General features: G+C 41.4%; 1 protein-coding gene across 1 annotated transcript in view; it reads left to right on the top strand.

Annotated features, from left to right (window-relative positions):
* si:ch211-267e7.3 (ADAMTS-like protein 2) overlaps nucleotides 1–23151 on the top strand; it is a 196333-nt gene that overhangs the window by 66694 nt on the left and 106488 nt on the right. Inside the window, exon 4 of the mRNA XM_059983535.1 lies at nucleotides 8075–8217. Coding sequence (XP_059839518.1) covers nucleotides 8075–8217 — 143 coding nt within the window. The remainder of the gene's footprint in view (nucleotides 1–8074; nucleotides 8218–23151) is intronic.

Here is a 23151-nt window from a genome sequence, read left to right as displayed (position 1 = left end):
GAGTCTCCCACATGCCTTCTGGCAAATTCTAGCCGAGATTTCATGTGAGTTGTTTTCAAAAAGGGCTTTCTCTTTGCCAGTCTCCCATAGAGCTGCACCTGGTGAAGTGGGTTGTTGTATGCACAGTCTTTCTCACTTGGCCACTGAAGCTTGTAATTCCTCCAGAGCTGTCATAGGTCCCCTTGTACAGTCACTCAGCTTTTGAGGATGGTTTGCTCTGGCCAATTTACAGCTCTGCCATATTTTTTCCTTGTCTTGATGATTGACTTAACTGTACTGTAAGGGATATTCAGTGACTTGGAAATTTTCTTGTATCCATGCCTGACTTGTGCTTTTCAATAACCTTTTCGAGGAGTTGGTTGGAGTAATTTTTTAAATGGTTTTCATGGTGTAGTTTTTGTCAGGATACTAACTCGCCAGCAGCTGGATCTTCCCCCTTCAAGGCGCATTGACGCACCAACTGGACTGGAGTGTGGTGTAATGAGTTGGGAAATAAAACCCAACTCTCTCGACTGAATACTGAATTACCCCAAAAAGCCCTACAGATTTTAAATGACGAAAGGCAATATTGTGAATTAAATAAAGTCACTTCCATAACTTAGTTTTTAGATGAGAACTGTCAACCCCCAAAGCTGGTAGTGCAGCCTGTATTTGCTTTCGTTCAATCTTGTATGCCTCACAATGTAAAATAGTGTTCAACTGTTTCATAATGATGATAACAGCTACGTACCCCAGAGTGATGTTTTCCAACAAGATATAGGAATAAATAAGCATAGTATGCCCAATTCAGTTCAAGTCAATATATTCCCTTCTCCCATCAATCCAACGCTTTTGTATTTTGTAAAGGTGTCTCCCTTTATGCCCATTATCCCACAAGTCTTGCCATAATCCCTGAATTCTTAGCCCCACCAACCTCTTAGCTTCTGATTTGCTAAGTGGAAGGTCTATATCCAGTGTTGAACTTTAACAGCCTTTTTGGCCAAACATTCCCCTCAACACCTCTATGTGCAAGGACCCCTAGACCTATACTTTGAATATGAAATAAAGTTTGAAGAGCTACCAGCAGTAAATCAGACCTACTACTAGAACGACCTGTTTTATGACTGGTCAAAACTGAAAAGGAATCTCAACAAATTATAACTTTGCAGGGACAGATTTCCTCCACCCACTGTAAGCCAAAACAATGGCAACCAGTTCTGCAGTATACACTGATAAATAGTTAGCAAGACATTTCTTTATTGTTACTTGTAATTCAGGCACAAAAACAGCTACACTGACATTCCTCATTAAATTAACTATAAAAATTAGTAAAAATTGTTAACATATCAGTACTTTTCCTTAACATACTGATGAACCAACAGACTCTCAGACAAATAGGAACAGTTGGACCTTCCAGATACAGGTGTGTTTTTACTAAGTTGAAACCTCCAGACTGCACCCAGGTGATCTCCATTTAATTAATGTGACTTCTAAAACCATTTGGCTGCATCAGTGATGATTTGGTGTGTCATATTAAAGGGGGTGAAAAAAATTTCAATTACTTAGTGTTTCATATTTGTAATTTAATCACTTTGTAGAGATCTGTTTTCATTTTTACACAAAAGTATCTTTTTCTGTTGATCTGTGTCAAAAAAAAAGCCCAATTAAATCCACCGTGACTCAATGTTGTAAAACAATAAAACACAAAAACTTCCAAGAGGGGTTCAGTATTTTTATAGCCACTGTATATACTTTGATAATGAATTTACGTAGAACTTTGAATTTACTTTGAGTTCCATCATCTGGGTGTGAATAATTTCCTTTTGTGTATGAGTCTGATGGTGTATAGACTTCTATCCCTTGCATCTTTTGTTGACTTTTGAAAGAGTAGCATCACAAGATAACAGTCACTGTCTTTCTGCATTGCCGGGTATAGTGATGAACTTGTTCCTCATTCCACTTTGGTCATAGATGTGCTTTGCCACTTAGTGTCCCAGCTAGATGACTGCTCAGTTGAGTTCTGAGCTGCAGATGACTCTCAATCTCAGATAGCTGCTTCAGTTTACTTAGACTGAATTTGAGAATAACCTCAGTGTGGTAATGCTTTGCAAGGTGCAACTATTTCAGGAACATTTCAGTTCTTGCTGATGATTATGCGCTCAAAGGATGAAGCATGAACTCTTTGAAAAATAAATTTTCATCTACATTGTAATTATTTTGGAAACAATTTTTATAACTAATATTTTGCTTTAGGTAACTGACCTCTCACTTGCAAAATATCATGTAGCAGACTAACTATCTGATTGACATGTAATATACCACATTTTTATACTCTTTCAATCTGTGCAAAGTTTTGGCTGAACTATTTCATTATGTGTACTGTGCTGTGTCTGCTAATTGTTTGCCAGACCTGTCTTTAACCTCAAGTAGTGTGAATTGATGTTATATGAATGCATGGAAAAATTCATCTTGAAATAGACACTCAGTGGCCACTTAATTAGGTACACCTGTACATCTGCTTGTTACTGCAAATATCTAATCAGCCAATCCTGTGGCAGCAACTCAATGCATGCAATCATGGCGAAGAAGTTCATTTGTTCAGACCAAACATCAGAATGTGGAAGAAGTGTGATCTAAGGGACTTTGATCATGGAAGGATTGTTGGTGCCAGATGGGGCAGTTTGAGCATCTCAGAAACTACTGATCTCCTGGGACTTTCATGCATAATAGTGTCTAGAGTTTATAGAATGGTGCAAAAAAAACCCCAAAAAGATCCATTGAGCGGCAGTTCTGTGGACAGAAATGTCTTGTTAATGAGTGAGTTCAGAGGAGAATGGCCAGACGGGTTCAAGCTGACAGGAGGGCAACAGTGACTCAAATAACCAATGTTACAACAGTGGTGTGCAGAAGAGCATCTCTGAATGCACAACATGTCGAACCTTGAAGTAGATGGTTTACAGAAGTAGAAGATGATGAATATACATTCATCGACCACTTTATCAGGTACAAGAGGTTCCTCATGAAGTGACAACTGAATGTATGTACAGGTCATCCTTGGGTTGCAAGCACTGAACTTACGAGCACCCCTGCATGTGAATAATAATAAATTCAAATATCTTGCATATTTACATGTGTTTGTTCCGACAAACAGCAGAACTAGTTTTTTTTAAAAATCGTTTTCCACTTTTATTAATCGTTCCTTCTTATCATCCTGATGTGCCTTTGATGCTACTGTGGAGGTGTGGTTACCATATTGCATGATATTTTTGTGCACTGCCCAACCCACAGACAATATCAATCTGTAAAAACCAAATCTGTTAATGGTGAAAACGTGTACGTAGTATCCTGAAACAACATCATTGACATCTGACTATAATGCTAATACAGTGGATTATGGTTAATTAGGACACATCGGGATGAGAATATTTTGTCCCAATTTAATGGCTGCTCCATTTAGCCGAAGTTTCATGGAAATAGCTTTTTTTTAAAAAAAAAAGGCAAACAATCATTTACACCAAAAAATCTGCAGGTGCTGGAAATCCAAAGCAACACACACAAAATGCTGGGGGAACTCAACAGGTCAGGCAGCATCTACAGAAAAAAGTACAGTCGATGTTTCGGGAATTCATCTGTTGTGTTCTTTTGACTGACTGTAAATGAACAAAATCAATGTAGACACCTATTGCAGATAACGAGTTGCCTTCATACAATGCTTACAATGATTGCACCCTCCAAATCTTAGTAATTCCTGACTTGTTGAAGTAGTGATGAGTAGTGAATGCGGTGAGCAAAACAGTTCTGAATTGTCTTGCTCCTTATTTCTCACTAAATATCAGTGACAAAAATCACTGCTTTTTGAACAGAAACACACACAACTGATGCTGTTTAAAAACTGATTGCTCTAAGCGCAGAGTAGTGTCCAACAGCTATGCAGGTGAACCTGACAAAGGCTAGTTAGAAACTGTTCAGCAACAGTCTCCTGCCAGTGTCCCAAATAAACAAAAGGAATCCTGGCTATTTTCTCCATTTTTAGCTTTTGTTCTTTAGGAGTTGTCCCAAATATATGGCAACCCCAATCAACTGATGACTCAGTTAACTGGAATGCACTGTATTGGTTCTGTGTATAATAATCTTTATTTGCTGTGTTAGACGGTGCTTTTCCCACACATCCTTTTATAACTTGTATGTATGTATTTTTCTTGTACTTTGCAAACTCAGTTTTGGGTTTCTATTTAATTTGTGCACTTTGTTCATTTTGTGAATGATAGCTGTCTACTCTTTGTTTCCTGCATGTTTATTGTGATCAACTCACTTTCAAGTGCACTTCTATCTTTTCACTCCACTTTCACCAACTCTTGCAGAGCTGCCTTGTTGAAGTTGTCACTGTGAACTACTTTTCATTGCTAATTGATTCTCTAGCCAGATTCTTGGTCTGTAAAATGTATAATGATAAGATGGCTCGTTGGTAGCTTCAAAGTTGGGTGACTATTGAAGGGAATTTATATTTTTTCTATTGGCCAAATATGAATCCAGATAAATATTGATCTGTTTAACAACATTTTAACAAAACCAGTTTCATTTTTCTTGCTTCAGATGTTATATTAACTTGATATTGCTTTTGATGATCTTCCAGTTTTAAGGCCCTGGTGAAAGCAGTGCAACAGTGGCTATGCATTTTCCTGTGTGTATTGAGTATCAGACTGAATTGAGGAAATGTAAGAAGAGTTTAATAACAAACATGAGAAAATCTGCAGATGTTGGAAATCTGAGCAACAGACACAAAATGCTGGAGGAACTCAGCAGGTCAGGCAGCATCTATGAAAAGTCACTGTTTCGGGCAAAGACCCTTCATCAGGTCTTCAAGCTCTTGTTGCTTTGAAGGAGACAAAAAAGATATGTTTATGGATGCTTCCTATAGAGCAGGGTTTCCCAACCTATTTCATACTGCGGACCTATACCATTAAGCAAGGGGGCCGTGTCTAGAGACGGGAAAGGTGATTACTTTGGTAGGTAATGTAGACTGTCTGTAGTTATATCTACTTTAGCCTTGAATAGAAGATCTTGAGTTGTGAGACATTGAGGAATATTGTTCATAAATTGTCTGCAGTGTTTTTTGAACTTATGGCATTGGCTGAAAGAACTCACAAGCACAAGAACATAAGACCAAGTCAAGCTTTTGAATTTTCTAAAAGCCAAACAAAAACCTGTAGACCTTAGAAATCAAAACTGAGTTTATTGTCAAATGCACAAGCATGTGTACACACAGGTGCATTTGACAAACTTGCAGCAGCATCAAGGCACAGAATCAGAAACACAATATTGTCAAAAAAAAAAAATAAATTATAGATTATCTGAAGCAAAAGTAGAAAATGTTGGAAATAACCATCAGGCCAGGCAATTTTGGGTCAGAGAAATGCCATACACTTTCTCTTTCCATGCATACTGCCTGACTTTCTAGGTATTTCCAAATCTTCTAAAATGTGGAGAGTCCAAATCTAGTTGGTGTATTCATGACTCTGAATTTAATTCATGGAGGGGAGGTAACATTCTGGTAAATTTCCATTACACTTAGTCCCAAACCACCTTGCTCTGCTGAAGTCTTTGATACTGAACTAAGGAATGGTAGTGGATGTTGTTTAGGTGGTTTTCAAGGAGGCATTCATTAGGTGAAGCAGGGGCAGGGGTTCTCAGCCTGGGGTCCATGGACCTCTTGGTTAATGGGAGGGGTCCATGTCATAAATAAAGGTTGGGAACCTCTGCCTTGGAGAATGTGAATGACCAGTTGTGAAACTGCTATCACAGAGTTCAGTTTTCTCATCTGGTTTGGAGACTAGCTGCCTGTAGGCAACAGAGTTAGGACAATGCACAACATGTTTCAATAAGTGTTTATCAACGGCTTGAGTGAAAAGAAAGATGTGTATATGTGTGAGTTAGGTTTACATTTATGTTCATTACTTAAATTACTGTGGGCTCCTTAATCATTATGATTAAAGCATTATGAAATTATATTAATTGCACTAGAATTTAAAGGCTTATGGTGCAGTTAAACGAAGCTTTCCATAAGTCACACCTGGGATACTTAAAACAATCCTAAGCATCTTAGCACAGTGAGGAAGAGCTAGACAATGAATCATAAGATGCAGGAGCCAAACTAGGCCATTTGCCCCATTGAGCTGTCTTTGGAATGGCTGTTGTGCAAGGAAGCGGAAGTGAGGCGAGTGGGCAGGAGTCCGTGCCTGGAAGTGAGCAAGCCCTAGCTGGCTGGCTCTCCCACCCGTTCTGCTCTCCAGTGGACTTTAAGTTGGCTACCTCTCTGGCAACAAAATACTCGGCCGGAGTCCAGAAACAGACGGAATCCCGGACGCCACCATTCAGGTGATTATTTATGTAACAAATTTTCCCCCAAGCCATCGGACTACATCATCCTACTGACCTCTGCTGTTCCTATTGTCTTGTTTATTATTTATTGTAATGCTTGCACTGTCCTGGGTAGATCTGCAGTCTAGTGTAGTTTTCGTGTTGGTTTACAGAGTTCAGTGTAGATTTTGTATTGTTTCATGTAGCACCGTGGTCCTGAAAAACATTGTCTCATTTTTACTGTGTACTGTACCAGCAGTTATGGTTGAAATGACAATAAAAAGTGACTTGACGTGCATATTTACGAGAATGGTAACTGCTTCTCCAGAAATTACATTCTGAGTACTGATTGCATAGGCTTGGACCGGAAATTTAGAAGATGAAAAGTGGGGATCTGATCAAAGTTTCTATTCATTATGGGTGGAGGCAACACAGTGCTGCTGTTAGTAGAACTGCAGCCTCATTGTAAATAAACTGTTTCAATCCTGATTTCCAATATTGTCTGTGTGGAGGTTGCATGTTCTTTGTGTGAGTTTCCTCTGGATGTATATGGTGGTACTTCTAATATGAAGATATGCAGGTTCATAAATTAATTGGCACCTGTGAATTATTCGTAGTGTGTAGGTGGGTGGTAGGATCTGTGGGAGGTATAAAAATTTGACTAGTGTAAGATTGGAGTGGATAAGTACTTGATGCTCAGTGCAGATTTGATTCTCTAACAAATAAAGTAGTTGGAAATGCATTTCTAAATCTGGTGGGAGCAAAGGATGTTGAGAATGCTGAGGGTGGAGCATCGTGGGAGGGTTGTGGGACAGTTGGTAGAGGAGGAGAGCTGTGGTGGGGGAGTTGGGTGCAGACTTGCCCAGCTCTGAGACACCAGGCAAGGTAATTTGATTCCAAACAATTGGTTAATTGATCATTACAGAATGTTTCTCTGATGTTTCCTTCTGCCTTCCCCTTTTTGCAGCCATGATTCCCCTTTCCCTATCCCCTTCCCACTCTCAGTCCACAAAACAGAGCCATATCAGAATCAGTTTTATCACCTACATGTCATTAAATTTTTTTTAGTTGCAGCAGTACAGTGTAATATATAAAATTACTACAGTACTGTGCAAATGTCTTAAGCAGCCTAGATATATATATACACATACGCACACACGTACGCACGTCTTAAGACTTTTGCACAGGACTGTACGCTAACACAATTATTTATTCTCCCCGCTTCATCATTGACTTCCTCGAGATCCTACTATGTATGCACACAACAGGAATTTATATTGGCCAATTAATCTGTCAGCACATCTTTTGGAGGATACCCATGTGGTGAGAGAGAATGTCTAAGCTCCACATAGGCAGCACCCTGGATTAAGATTGAATCTTGGTCTTTGGCACTCCAGCCTAATGCAGCAACTCCACCTGCTGTGCCTCTGTATCACTACTGGCTGGGGAAGTTGTCTGGAACTTTCTTCTGAAAAATATAGTAAGTGTTGGAATGTTTATAATTATACACGTGAGATGTCAATAACTAAGGTTGTAAGGCAAAGATGATTATCCATGATTTCTTGATTGGTGGAAGTAATTTAGGACTCAAATGTTGATGTGTTCCTAAGATAGTTCTTTGCCTCTGTGCTTCATGTTTACCAATTTTGCTGCTTGTTCCTTGGGTAAGCAGCCAATCCATTTAATGGCTGATGAATATAAATGATATAAATGGATTTTTATTTTTTATTTTTGTCAGGACAGTAGTGAAGTCATGGAAAGGGACCAAAGCAAAGAGGAGGATGTGGCCCATTGGTGGGGAGAGTGGAGCTCCTGGTCCACCTGTAGTCGGAGCTGTGGGGGAGGAGTTATGTCCCAGGAGAGGCACTGTTTACAGCAAAGGTAAGTGATGTTATTCTCCATTGGTTTTCAGTGAGGATGCACAGTTTCCCAATGAATTACTTCCTACATCTGGGCAAAAAGAAAAGGATTACCTGCTCTTCTTGCCCACCCATCTTGGCAGGTCCTTGAAGAGGCTATTTCCAGGAAGTTTGGTGATGCTCCTCCCTAGCTCTCTCCCCCCCACCCAAATCATCAAGTCAAAAGGCATAAACCTAGATGTGTGGTGTTGGATGAATCTATTTTATTAAGATACAGTGCAGAATAGTCCCTTCTGGCCCTACGATCTGCACTGCCCACTAAACCCTGATTTAATCCCAGCTTAACTACAATTTACAATGACCAGTTAATCTACCAACCAGCACGTCTTTGACTGTGGGAGGAAACCAGAGCATCCGGAGGAAGCCCACATGGTCACAGGAAGAACATAAAAGTCCTTACAGGCAGGGGTAGGATTATTTTGGATGATAACGATGCTTTACCACTCTTCATTGGCACAAGGTGACCCTGGTATAACAAATTTTTTTGTGTTTCTTGGGTTGATCGACTGGCAAACCCCATTTCCTCCTTGGGGTCATTTACTGGAAAATGATAAATTTGTTCTTGTTGTCACCTGAATTGAGGTCCAGTGACAAACTTTGCTCTGCATGCTATCCGTGCAGATTTCATCACATCAAAACAGCAAGGTAGTGCAAGGGGAAACAATAACAGATTGCCAAATAAAGTGTTAGAGTTATAGAGAAAAGGCAGTGCAGGCAAATAATAATATGCATGACCATGACAGAGTAAACTGTGACATCGAGAATCCATCTTATTGTACAAAATGCTCAGGAAGCACCTCACTGTCATGCATTCGATTGTGTAGCTGTGGTACTGTGGACCATCTCTGCTCAAAGCTTTATATTTAGCATTATAGCTGTGTACAATGTCCTGTGTATGTTACTCAAAATGGCCTCTTTGGTTTGTTACAAGTAGGAATGCTTCTTTGTTGGATAAGTGTTCCTCTCGCCGTTGTTTCGCTTTAGAATGGCTGATATGGTAATTGTATTCATTTGTTAATCAATGGGGAATGTTATTGTGTCTTGTGATGCTGGGAACTTGGGGGAGGGGTTTTCGCAGGTTTTTGGGTGTGAGGGGGAGGCCGAGGAAGATGCTGAGGAAGGTGGACGTGCGCTGGACTGGACTCGTGCACTGGACTCCCAGGTGCGATGGCCGGATGGGTCGATTGGTTCGTTGATTGAGCTTCAACGAGTGCACTAAACAGACTGAACTTTGATAAGTTGGCGCCTTTTGTTTTTCCTTGTGTTTATTTATATATATATATATATATATTGTATTGCCTACTACTCTCTTAATTTTAGTAAACTCTTTAAAGTGTATTTCATAACGGTATTTGTTGTGGATTTGATACTGTTGGTGGGCGTGAGGCATAAAACTCGATTCTCACAGCACCTGCGTGTACGGGAGGTGGGTTGGTGAGTGGCTGGATCTCCTTTTTCCCCTAGACATATACCAGCCTGTGGGTAAGGGTTACAGCTGTAAATCAGTCTTCATGATTAATGACAAATAGCATGAAAGACTGTTCCCAGTAGTTGCGGTTGTTGCAAAGATGGCTCGTGCAGCAACGTTGTGTGTGAAGACCACGGCATAAGTCAGTGTTTTGACTGCCTCGTTGATATTCTGTTCCTCCTCCCCCAAGATTTGGGGATGAAGTTACTTTATTCTGCCCCCTTACCGTTGATGGCACACTGACTTGTTGAATTTATCTGAAGCCTCTTTCCCACTTAGTGCTTAACAGGAGCAAAAGACAAGATATCCATGATTTAACTGCAGATTCTTTGGCTAAATCCATTGTTTCCCATTTGAGGCCCTGTAGGATTTGTAACCTTTTTCAGTGGCTCTACGGTTAAAATAGTTTAACTGTATTGGCAACACAAGTGAAGACAACTTTTTTAAAAAAAACTAGAACTTGAAACAGTAATGATATATATTTTTTAAATTGCAAATTTTTGTGCTCCTGATTTGAGTAAGTTAATTGCAGAAACGGGACAATTTAACTCATTGTCTTGCTAGAATGCTGGAAATTCTGACATCCAGCTTTGCACTGTGCTGGGCATTGTGAGTTGTTCTTCACTAGGTGGCCTCTCATGTACAAGCAATCAGAGCAACCGGAGCAAGCCAGAGATGTCACGTTTTGTTTCCTAGTTTAGTGAGAGTGACCCTGTATCTTTGTGTCTCCATTCACTTCGTAACTGGACTGATCAAGGTACGAGTTGGCCACTGGTCAGTTATTACTGTGGCTTTGAAATTCAATTACATCGCAATGCATTTTAATCAGAAATCTGAATTGCTGTGTAAAATCAATAGTGGTAGGTTGAATAGACTTGATTGCAATTTAGAGCCTCATTCTGGGTTGAATGTCAGTTGTGTGATGCATATCTATCATTTTTACTTTGGTTTGCATATGGGAAGTTAATGTACATTGACACCCAAACACACATCCTGAACAGAACTGGGAAGCCCTTTCGCTGCCTAAAGAAACATCAACTGCTTGTTGAAGTTGATTGGGGTCAGCTGAACTTTGGAAGCTGCATTGATTGTGGACGTTACTGCTTATCACTTGCATGAAGGCTAATGGTATCAGTGCATGTCCTTGAGCAGGAGAGGTAAGACTAAGGGCATGGTCTCCTGAGGAAGGAAGGAAAAATGACTCTTATTTGCACTGGCTATTACTTGAGATTCTTCTCGGATCATCATTCCTATTTCCTTCTGTTCAAAGGCAGTGGTGACAGAGATCTATGTTATCTGTAGCTGAAGCTTGTGTGTAGACTGCTTTGCATCTGAAGGTACTCATTCACCTGGTGATATGTCACATGTTACAGTTGACAGGAAATTGGCTCATGTATCACATCTGCTGTTTCACTGACAACTGTAGGACAGCTGGTGATGGAGTGGAATTCTGTACTAGGCAACAAGGCATCACTCTTTGAGCAGCAGATCCTATGTGACTACACACAGTGCTGCACAGCTGAGAAGCTTCCAGTGCTGTTTTCCCCTGAGATAGTCAATTGTTCCCGAGACAGCAAGCCTCGGGCTAGAATGCTTTGGTGACTGGGTATAACCTGACCTGGCAAGCTCAAGGAAGAAAGACCACACACAGAAAAATGAAAATTAGTGTAGATAAAAATAACAGCAATAGCTCATTGCAAAGATAAGCACAATTAAAAACTGGTGATCAAGGAACTAGAAAATATTGCACACTTTGTTAGTACCTACAGCAACCATCACAAAAGATTGCTCAACCATTCTTGCTTCTTTAGTCCTGGCATCAACCTCTTAAGTATTTTTTGTGCTATCCCAGTCTTTCTGTAGTGTGACCAGGAGTTTATTCTGTACATTATTTTTTGTGCTATCCCAGTCTTTCTGTAGTGTGACCAGGAGTTTATTCTGTACATTATTTTTTGTGCTATCCCAGTCTTTCTGTAGTGTGACCAGGAGTTTATTCTGTACATTATTTTTTGTGCTATCCCAGTCTTTCTGTAGTGTGACCAGGAGTTTATTCTGTACATTATTTTTTGTGCTATCCCAGTCTTTCTGTAGTGTGACCAGGAGTTTATTCTGTACATTATTTTTTGTGCTATCCCAGTCTTTCTGTAGTGTGACCAGGAGTTTATTCTGTACATTATTTTTTGTGCTATCCCAGTCTTTCTGTAGTGTGACTCGAGCTATGTTCGATACTCTGACTGTGGTTTAAGTAACTTCTTAGACAGGTTTTGGATGGGGCAAGTGCTGCACATCTTCTCAACCATCACATCCATTTGCCTTGCTACCTGAGATCTGTGGTCATGGCTTATTGGTTCTTCATGTCTCAGCATTCTCTCTACAGGTTCTTCCTGTTCACTGTCTTCAAAACCCTTACACTCAGTTCAATTCCATTTGCACTTTTCTGTCCATTTGGTTTCTTGTGCTGTGATAAAAGGAAGAGCTATATATATATTTGGATGTGGATCTTCTGGGATGTCAAGGATATCATAGATGACAGTTTGTGGTGTAGTCACACCTCGGGTGTGAGTTACTGATATTTGGGTGAGATAGATGGGGAGTAGATAGACAGCTGTATTCCCCTGTGGCCAATCCTCGCAGTAACAGGCAAACCCCTTTGGGTATTTTTGGAGGGTCACCTCTTAGAGGTCAGCTGGGTAGCTGGGCATCTGTCTCTAAGGTAAAGAAGTGAAGGTGAAGTTAGGCAAGGGGTGCAAGGAGGTTTTTCCTTTGCCGCATTCAAGACTCCAGGATGGTGTGCTGCCTTCCTGGTGCCAGGGTCAAAGATGTCTTGCAGTGGTACAGGACATTCTGAGAGGGGAGTGTGAACGTTTTCTATGTACTGTAGGTACCGTACCAATGACTTGGGCAGGAACAGGGATGAGGTCTTGCAAAGGGATTTTAGGAAATGAGGTACAAAGTTCAAACTCTGCAGTTTGCCACGTGCTCACGAGGTGAGGAATAGATGTAAGTTCAGTCAGTATGTGGCTAAGGAATTGTTGTGGGAAGGAGGACTTCAGGTTTATCGATCATTGGGCGCTCTACCAGGGAAGGTGGGATCTGTACAGAGTGGTTTGCATCTGAACTATAGGAGAATCGATATCCTTGTTGGGAGGTTTGTCAGTGCTACTTGGGAAGGTTTAAACGAGAGTGGCAGAGGAATGGGAACCACAACAGTAGGGCAGTTTGTAGGGTTACAGGTGAGAAAGATGGTTTGACAAGTCAGATTGAAAGGAAGGACACCAAGGGACAGACTAATAAATGTGGTGGATGTGATGGTTTATTTCAAAGCTGGGAGTACTATACATAAGGATAAAGTTGGAGCCTGGATCTGTACATGGAATTGTGATGTTGTGCTGATGTGGAGACCTGGTGCATGAGAGACAGGACTGGCAGCTCAGTGTTCCTGGGTTTCTTATCTTTCATATGGTAGAAAGGGGATAATAAAGGTGTTGGAGGGTTGTAGTGCTGATAAAGGAGTGTCACATCAGTACTTAGAAGGCACATTGGAGAGCGATTCTGCGCAGGCAGTTTGGTGGAACTCAGAAATGGGACAGATGAAATTTTGCTGATGAGACTGTAACCATAGACTGCTGATGGAGAGGGAAACAGATATGTGGACAGATTATAGAAAGGTACAGAAACAATTTTTTTTGTATTGGGGAAGGGGCTTCAACTTCCCCAGTGTTAATTACAACTCTATTTCAAGAAGCTTAGATGTAGTAGGATTTCTTCAGTACATCCAAGATGGTTTCTTGAAACAGCATGTGAAATCTTAACTAGAAGAAAGAATGTAACAGGACTAGTTTTGGGAAATGAACCAGACCTGATAGTGGGTGAATATTATGGGAATGGTGAAATTGGGAGATCATGGAAATAGTGTGGGACCTGCTAATGTGTTGGGAATGTTTGTGATTAAGAGGAGATAAAAACATAGAAAACCTGCAGCACCATACAGGCCCTTCGGCCCAAAAAGTTGTGCCGAACAGGTCCCTACCTAGATATTACTAGGCTTACCTATAGCCCTCTATTTTTCTAAGCTCCATGTACCTCCATGTATCCAAAAATCTTTTACAAGACCTTACTGTATCCGTCTCCACCACCTTTGCTGGCAGCCCATTCCACGCACTCGCCATTCTGAGTAAAAAAAACTTGCCCATGACATCTCCCCCGTACCTACTCCCCAGCACCTTAAACCTGTGTCCTCTTGTGGCAACCATTTAGCCCTAGGAAAGAGCCTCTGACTATCCACATGATCAACGTCTCTCAACATCTTATACATCACTATCAGGTCACCTCTCATCCTCTGTCGCTCCAAGGAGAAAAGGCCGAGTTCACTCAACCTATCCTCATAAGACATGCTCCCCAATCCAGGCAACATCCTTGTAAATCTCCTCTGCACTCTTTCTATGATTTCCACATCCTTCCTGTAGTGAGGCAACCAGAACTGAGCACAGTACTCCAAGTGGGATCTGACCAGGGTTCTATACAGCTGCAACATTATCTCTTGGCTCCTAAATTCAATTCCACGATTGATGAAGGCCAATACACCGTATGCCTTCTTAACCACTGAGTCAACCAGCACAGCTGCTTTGAGCGTCCTATGGATTTGGACCCCAAGATCCCTCTGATCCTCCACACTGCCGAGTCTTACCGTTAATACTATATTCTGCCATCATATTTGACCCACCAAAATGCACCACTTCACACTTGTCTGGGTTGAACTCCATCTGCCACTTCTCAGCCCAGTTTTGCATCCTATCAATGTGCCGTTGTAACCTCTGACAGCCCTCCACACTAACAATAACACCGCCAACCTTTGTGTCATCAGCAAACTTACTCACCCATCCCTCCACTTCCTCATCCAGGTCATTTATAAAAATCATGAAGAATAAGGGTCCCAGAACAGATCCCTGAGGCACTCCACTGGTGACTGACCTCCATGCATAATATGGCCTTTCTACAACCACTCTTTGCCTTCTGTGGGTAAGCCAGTTCTGGATCCATAAAGCAATGTCCCCTTGGATCCCATGCCTCCTTACTTTCTCAATAAGCCTTGCATGGGGTATCTTATCAAATGCCTTGCCAAAATCTATATACACTACATCTACTGCTCTTCCTTTATCAAAATGTTTAGTCACATCCTCAAAAAATTAATCAGACTTGTAAGGCACGACCTGCATTTGACAAAGCAGTGCTGACTGTTCCTAATCACATTATACCTCTCCAAATGTTCATGAATCCTGCCTTTCAGGATCTTCTCCATCAGCTTACTGGCCACTGAGGTAAGACTCACTGGTCTGTAATTAGCTGGTCTATCTCTACTCCCATTCTTGAATAAAAGAACAACATTCGCAACCCTCCAATCATCTGGAACCTCTCCTGTCCCCATTGATGATGCAAAGATCATCGCCAGAGGCTCATCAATCTCCTCCCTCGCTCTCACAGTAGCCTGGGGTACTTCTCGTCCGGGCCCGGTGACTTATCCAACTTAATGCTTTCCAAAAGCTCCAGCACATCCTCTTTCTTAATATCTACATGCTGAAGCTTTTCAATCTGCTGCAAGTTGTCACAATTACCAAGAGCCTTTTCCATAGTGAATACTGAAGTAAAGTATTCATTAAATACCTCTGCTATTTCCTCTGGTTCAATACACACTTTCCCACTGTCACATTTGATAGGTCCTATTCTTTCACGTCTTATCCTCTTGCTCTTCACATACTTGTAGAATTTCTTGGGGTCTTCCTTAATCCTGCCCACCAAGGCTTCTCATGGCCCCTTCTGGCTCTCTTAATTTCTTTCTTAACGTCCTTCCTGTTAGCCTTATAATCTTCTAGATCTCTAACATTACCAAGCTCTCTGAAGCTTTTGTAAGCTTTTCTTTTCTTGACCAGATTTATTACAGCCTTTGTAGAACACGGTTCCTGCACCTTACCATAACTTCCCTGACTCATTGGAACGTACCTGTGGAGAAATTCACACAAATATTCCCTGAACATTTGCCACATTTCTTCCGTACTTTTCCTTGAGAACATCTGTTCCCAACTTAAGCTTCCAAGTTCCTGCCTGATAGCCTCATAATTCCCCTTACTCCAATTAAACATCTTTCTAGCTTCCTATCTCTCTCCAATGCTATGGTAAAGGAGATAGAATTATGATCACTATCTCCAACATGCTCTCCCACTGAGAGATCTGACAGCTGACCAGGTTCATTTCCCAATACCAAATCAAGTACAGCCTCTCCTCTACATATTGTGTCAAGAAACCTTTCTGAACACACCTACCAAACTCCACCCCATCTAAACCCTTTGCTCTAGGGAGATGCCAATCTATATTTGGGAAATTAAAATCTCCCATCACGACAACTGTTATTATTACACCTTTCCAGGATCTGTTTCTCCTATCTGCTCCTCGATATACCGGTTGCTATTGGCTGGCCTATTTTTATATATAAAAAAACAACAACAGCACCCAGAAAAGTTATTGATCCCTTCCTGTTCCTAATCTCCACCCATAGAGACTCCATAGACGATCCCTCCATGGCGTCCACCTTTTCTGCAGCTTTGACAACAGTGCCACGCCCCCACCCAGATGATGCTGGAGTTTTTGAAATGCATTAGGTGGATCAAAAATGTAGAGCCTGCTGTCATGTTTATACATCAGAATATTGAAATAAGCAAGTGAGGAGATTGCTGGGGTTTGTGACCTGCTGGAAACAGGAGAGGTCCCAGAGGATTGGAGACTGCCAAATGTGGTTCCTTTGTTCAAGAAATGAAATGGAATTAAATCAAGTAATTATAGGCTAGTGAGATTCATGTCAGTGGTAGGAAAGTTCTTGGAGAGGATACTGAAGGATAGGATTAATGCACACTTGGAATGGCATGGCCTGCCTTGGGACAGTCAGCACTGCTTTGTGCAGTCTAAGTCATGTCTCAAAACTTAACTGAGATTTTGAGGAGTCACAAAGGTGCTTGATGAGGGCAAGGCAGTGGACATTATCTACATGTACTTTAATCAAGCACTTGATAAGATACCTCATGGTAGGTTGATTTGGAAGATAAAGATGCTTGTGGTTCAGGATTGCAATTTGACTTTGGAATTGGATTGCCTATGGAGGATAAGTATGGGGTGGAAGGCTGTTATTCTGCCTGGAGATCTGTGACAAGTGGTGTTTGGCAAGGATCTGTGCTGGGTCCCTTATTGTTTGTGATGTATAGTAAATGGTGTTTGGGAAGTCAAATGGAAGGAGAAAGTGTACAATTAATAGTAGGCACTTTAATTGCATTGAGATACAGAATGATTTTTCAAGCCCAGTTCCATAGTTTATGTGAGTTGCTACACAAATGGAGAAGGTGGTCAAAAAGTGTTTAGGTCCAAAATGTTGACAGTTGATTCTCTATAGATGCTGATTGACCTGCTGAGGTCCTCCAGCATTTTAAGACTTAAGAGCAGAATTAAGACACTTAGCTCATCAAATCTACTCTGCCATTCCTATTCCATCGTGGCTGATTTATTACCCCTCTCAACCCCTGCCTTCTCCCCATAATTTTGTGTCATGCTCTGGTAAAGAAGCCATCTGGAATGCTTGCCCTCATTGGCAGAGGGCATTGAGTTTAAGGAGGTAATGCTGCAGCTACAATACGCAAAACTTTTGTCAGACCTACTTAGAGCATTGTGTGCCTTTCTAGTTGCCCATTACATGTGGATGTGGAGATTGTGGGAAAGGTACAGAAGATGTTTATCAAGATGCTGCCTGGATTCAAGGATGTGAACTAAAAAGAAAAGATTGTTTTGTTTTCCTTAGAGTGGCAGACTGCTGGGGAGAGATCTGATAAATCTGTAAAATTGAGAGGTACAGATGGGGTAGACAGTTAGAATCTGTTCCCTCTTTTAGAAGTGTCAGAGGACATGTGTTTAAGTCTGGGATGGTGTGGTTAAGGTGATGTTAGGGGTAAGTATTTGACAGAGAGAGTGGTAGGTACCTGGAATAGCTTACCAGTGGTAGTAATGGAAGCAGAGTCTGGAGTTTGAGGCTTTTGGATAGACCCATGAAAATGGAGGGTTATGAGTGATACACAAGAGGAAGGCATTTGGTATAAATCAGCAACAAGACTGGCACAACATCTTGGGCCAAATAGTTAGTCAAGTTGTAAATCTGGGATTGGGGTTGATTTAATGAATTTGGGTCTGAGGTGCCGAATGAGGCCAACGATGGAGTAGGGAGTAGGTGATAGTGGACATTTAGTTTGTTAAGTAATGCACTCCTTCGGCAGGTCACAGGGCATCTGTGTATTCCTGCTGCATGCTCTCAAAGCTCTTAATGTCATCCTTAGTGATTCTCCTCCATTTAGAGCAGTCATGGATCAGAAATTTCCAAAAGTCACTGGGAGTTACGGCACTTCTTTGAGCACATTCCTGAATCTCCTTTCTGGCTTGCCTGGAAATATCCTCTCATTATCAAGTTTTGGAGTGAGTGTTGTGCTGGGCAGGAGAAACACATGACCTACTGAGATGGACTGCAATTCATTGTCGCGGATATTAGACTGGGAAGGGGTTTGGATTGCTTATTTTTCCAAGGAATTTGGAGGATTTTGCAGAGATAGTATTAGATATTTATTTATTTAGAAATACAGCATTGAATAGGCCCTTCCAGCTGTGCTGCTTTGCAACCCACTGATTTAACCGTAGCCAAATGATGGGACAATTTATAATAGCCAATTAACCTACTAATTGGTACGCATCTTTGTACTGTGGGTGTAAACTGGAGTACCCAAAAGAAATCCATGGGCACATGGGAAGGAATGTACAAGCTAGAGGATGCCAGAATTAAACTCTGAGCTCCGCCACAAAGTGTAACAGCCCCAGTGCCTGTTTCAGAAAACCTATGACTCAAGTCACTCCTGACCCATGACTGTTCAAACTGGAGGAGGATCAAGTAGTGTGTAGCAGGAATCACTATTGACCAGCAGGCAGTTATATGCCAGGTCTGAGGCATTGATCTTCAAGTACCTTTTTCTGCAATTTACCAATGGCTATGTTGGCACATTGAAGGTGAAGATTAATTAGATCATTGACCACTGCCTCCACTGTGCAGTGGACCCTGGAATGAGAAGTGGTTTATGTTTCCCTTGGTCTCGGGTAGTATTGTGTGCAGAGGGCAGGATGGTATAGGAACCCCTGTTAAACCAATGTCAACTGTTAAGATCCAACTGGATCTCCAATTAGGGAATGAGACAGAAAAGGTGACAGAAGTGTGTGTAGGGGATCACTTTGGATCCAGTGATCATAATTCCATTAGTTTCAAGATAATTATGGAGGATAGGATTGGATATCGGATTGAGATTCTAAATTGGAGAAAGGACAATTTTGATGGTATCAGAAAAGATCCAGCAGGTGTGGATTGGGATAGGTTGTTTACTGGTAAAGTGATGTAACTGGGAGGCCTTCAGAAATGAATTTTGAGAGTAGAGTTTGTATGTTCTTGTTGGAATAAAAGGCAACACTAACAGGTTTAGGATACCTTGGTTTGCAACAGATATTGAGATCCTGGTTAAGAAGGAGAAAGTGCATAGCTGGTAAAAGCTTCAAGGAGTAAATGGTGTACATGATTATATGAAGTGTAAGAGGACAAGAAGGAATTCAGGAGGGCTAAAATAAGGCATGAGTTTGCTTGGCAGTCAGGGTGAAGGAGAGATATTAAGAGCAAAAGGATAGCATGGGACAAAATTGGTCCACTTGAAGATTGATGTGGTCATCTATGCATGGAGCCAAAATTGACGGTGGAAATCTTGAATGTTTTTTTCATCTGTATTTACCTGGGTGATGGACACAGTCTGTAGAACTGAGGCAAAAGTACGATGAGGTTATGGACCATGTCTGCGTTACAGAAGAGGAAATGCTTGCTGTCTTGAGAAAAATAGGGTGGATAAATCCCCAGGGCCTGACAAGGTGGTCCCTTGGACCTTGTGGGAGACTAGTACAGAAATTGTAGGTGCTCTGGCAGAGATATTTAAAGTACAGGTGTCCCACGCTATCTGAAACGAGAACGTTCCTATGAAACCATTTATAAGTCAAAATGTAAAGCGAAGAAGCAATTAACATTAATTTATATGGGAAAAATTTTTGAGCATTCCCAGACCCAAAAAATAATCTACCGAATCATACCAATTAACACATAAAATAACATGAACATATAGTAAAAGCTGGAATGATATGATAAATAAGAAGCCTATATAAAGTAGAAATATTTTATGTACGGTATAGCCTCACTTATCAAAATCGGGAAGACAACAGGCTGAAATTGATTTGGAGAAAAAAAATCGGCACGTACATGCATGCACACACAACTGCCCGCACAAGGCTTCACAGTCATGGTGGTCTTTCTTGGGGTGAGCACACGTATAAAGCGGGCGTCTTTTTTTTATCATAAAAACGAAAATTCTCTTTGGTTCGTGAAATCAGGTACTAATGTAGGTCTTTCGTAACAGCGAGCTGTCATAAAGTGAATGTTTGGAAAATGGGGGCCATCTGTATCCTTAACCACGGATGAGGTGTTGGAGGATGGCTAATGTTGTTTAAGAAAGGCTGTAAGAATATTGTGGGATGGTGAGTCTGATGTTAGTAGTGGGTAAGGTTTTGGAAGGTACTCTAAGGGACTGGATATATAAATAGGCAGGGACTGATTAGGATAGTCAACATGGCTTTGTGTGTTGTAGAGATGTCTGACCAATGTTAGTTTTTCAAAGAAGTTATCAGGAAACTTAAAGATAATGCATTAGATGGTGTCTACATGGACTTTAACGAGGCTTTTTGACAAGGTTGGTCAAGAAGGTTCAGTCACTTGGCATTCAGGATGAGGTAGCAAATTGGATTGGGCATTAGCTTTGTAGGAGAAGCCAGTGATTGGTAGAAGAGACCTCTAAGACTGGAGGTTTGTGACTAGTGGTGTGCCACAGGGATCAGTGTTGTATCCACTGTCGTTCGTCATCTATAGCAACAATCTGGATGATAATGTGGCAAACTGGATCAGCAAATTTGTGGATGACACCAATATTGGGGGTCTAGTGTACAGCAAGAAAGGCCATCTAAGCTTGAAGTAGAATCTGGACCAGCTGGAAAAATGAGCTGAAAAATGGCAGATGGAATTTAATGTGAGCAAGCGTGAGTTGTTACGGTTTGGGAGGACCAAACAAAGTTGGTCTTACACAGTGAATGCTAAGGACTGAGGAGGACAATATAACAGAGGGAATCTCAGAATGCAGATCTATAATGCCCTGAAAGTGGCGTCACAGATGGGGTTGTAAAGAGATTTTAGCAGATTTTATTGAGGAGTTAAGTTGAAGTTGTAAAAGAGACTAAAGTGGAGTATTGTGTGCAGTTTGTCACCTACCTGCAGGAAAGGTGTAAATTGAAAAAGTACAGAGAAGATTTACAAAGATGTGCCAGGACTTGTGGCCCTGAGCTATAGGGAAAGATTGAAAAGGATAGGACTTTACCTACACTCAAGGGAATAATGAGAGGAGCTTTGATTGAGGGATATAAAATTGAGATGTATAAGTAATGTAAATGCCCTATAGATTGGGTGGTGGGGTGGAGATATATCTCTACCAAAGGAGGTATAAGGCACTCCTTCACTCCTCTAGCCTGCAGATCACCCTTGGGCAAGCTATAGCACCTTCTTAGCCCCCTGATCAGGGTCACAAGAAGCCATGGGAACAAGTGGTGGATGGTTGTACGAACTGTTGGTGCACATCACAAATCCCAGTTATGTGACCATTGACGACAGGCAGACGATCTGTGAAGAGTGTTGATAACGGCTGTGGTCACCTATCTTGTAAAGATACTGCCCAGAAGAAGGCAATGGCAAACCAATTCTGAAGGAAAAACTTACCAAGAACAATCATGGTCATGGAGAGCATGATTGCCCATGTCATGCGACATGGCACATAATGATGCTGATGAAAAAGCAAGCAGGCTTTTTCCACTGAGGTTGGATGAGACTAGAACTAGAGGCTGTGGGTTAAGTGTGAAAGATGAAATGTTTTAAGGGGAACATGAAGGGGGACTTATTCACTTAGCATAGTGAGGGGAGTGTGGAATGAGCTGCCAGAGGTAGTGGCAGATGTGGGTTTAATCTCAACATTTGAGAGGTTTGGATCAGTGTGTGGATGGGAGTTGTATAGAGGGTTGTAGTCCATGTGCAGGTTAATGGGACAAGACAACAATAGTTCAGCATGGACTAGATGGGCTGAAGAGCCTGTTTCTGTGCGGTAGTACTTGTGGCCCACTTGAAGTCCACAAGTCCACTTGTGGCCCACAAGTAGCACTTGAAGTCAGTGCTACTTCATTGAATGCCAACACAGGGGATGGCTGACAGCAAAATTTGGAATATTTCATTAGTATCTTGTTTTAAAATAACCTCTGGAATTTGTTCATGTCTGCATCATTATTCGTTAAAGAAGGCTGGCTATTCCACTAAAACAGGTCAGCCACATGTAAAAGACACTTGGACAATGGATACAAAAAGTTATGAAGGGCGTGAGTCGAATGCGGGCAAATGGGACTAGCTGAGGTTGGTGTGGATCAGTTGGACTAAAGGATCTGTATCTGTCTTGTATGACTCCCAGATGAGGGATCACATCGTGATTTATTCCTTGTGACTCACATGAACATGCCCTCTCAGTGGAAATTACAGTAAACATGATTACCACACTATTAGACTTCATCTATCAAACAATTTTGCTGTTTAATTTTACATGAAAACTTCACTGGTTCAGGTATGTAAAATTATGAAGGGTAAAGATATGCTAGATGTCAGGAGCATTTTCCCTCTTATCAGAGGTAGCTACAACTGGGGAACATAGATTTACGGTAAAGCACAAGAAATTTGGAGGGGGGGCTAAGGGGGCATTTTCAGCCAGAGAGTTGAGAGTCCCTGGAACGCTGCTGGAGAGAGTGGGGGAAGCAGAGTCACCAATAGCTTATAAAAACTCTCAAGACAGCACTTGAATTGCCTAGGCATAGGGAGCTATGGGCTAAATGCTGGAAGATAATTAATGTGGGTTTGATACGGATGAGTTGAGGTCAAGTGAAATGTCTTGCAGCATGTCTTTCAGCTGATGGGCACTAAAGATTTTGTCTGAAATGGAGATTCATAGGTATCAGGATGGAGGGAGAACAGATAACATAACATGAGTAACTGTCAATGGCAAACCCTCCTGGACCTGATCATCTACCTGCCAGAAATTTCATTTCACTACTGAAGGAGATTGCTGAGGCTCAGTGTGATCACTTTCACATTGTGCACACATTGATGAAAGGTGAAGGGTTGGATAGATATGGACCTTCATATCCAGATGGAGAACGACCTCCTCATCACAACTCTGCATCTTTCAT

The sequence above is a fragment of the Hypanus sabinus genome, chromosome 11, assembly GCF_030144855.1.
Source record: "Hypanus sabinus isolate sHypSab1 chromosome 11, sHypSab1.hap1, whole genome shotgun sequence".
Lineage (NCBI taxonomy): Eukaryota > Metazoa > Chordata > Chondrichthyes > Myliobatiformes > Dasyatidae > Hypanus > Hypanus sabinus.
The sequence above is the reverse complement of the archived record's forward strand: the minus strand, read 5'-3'. Positions and strand labels throughout refer to the sequence as shown.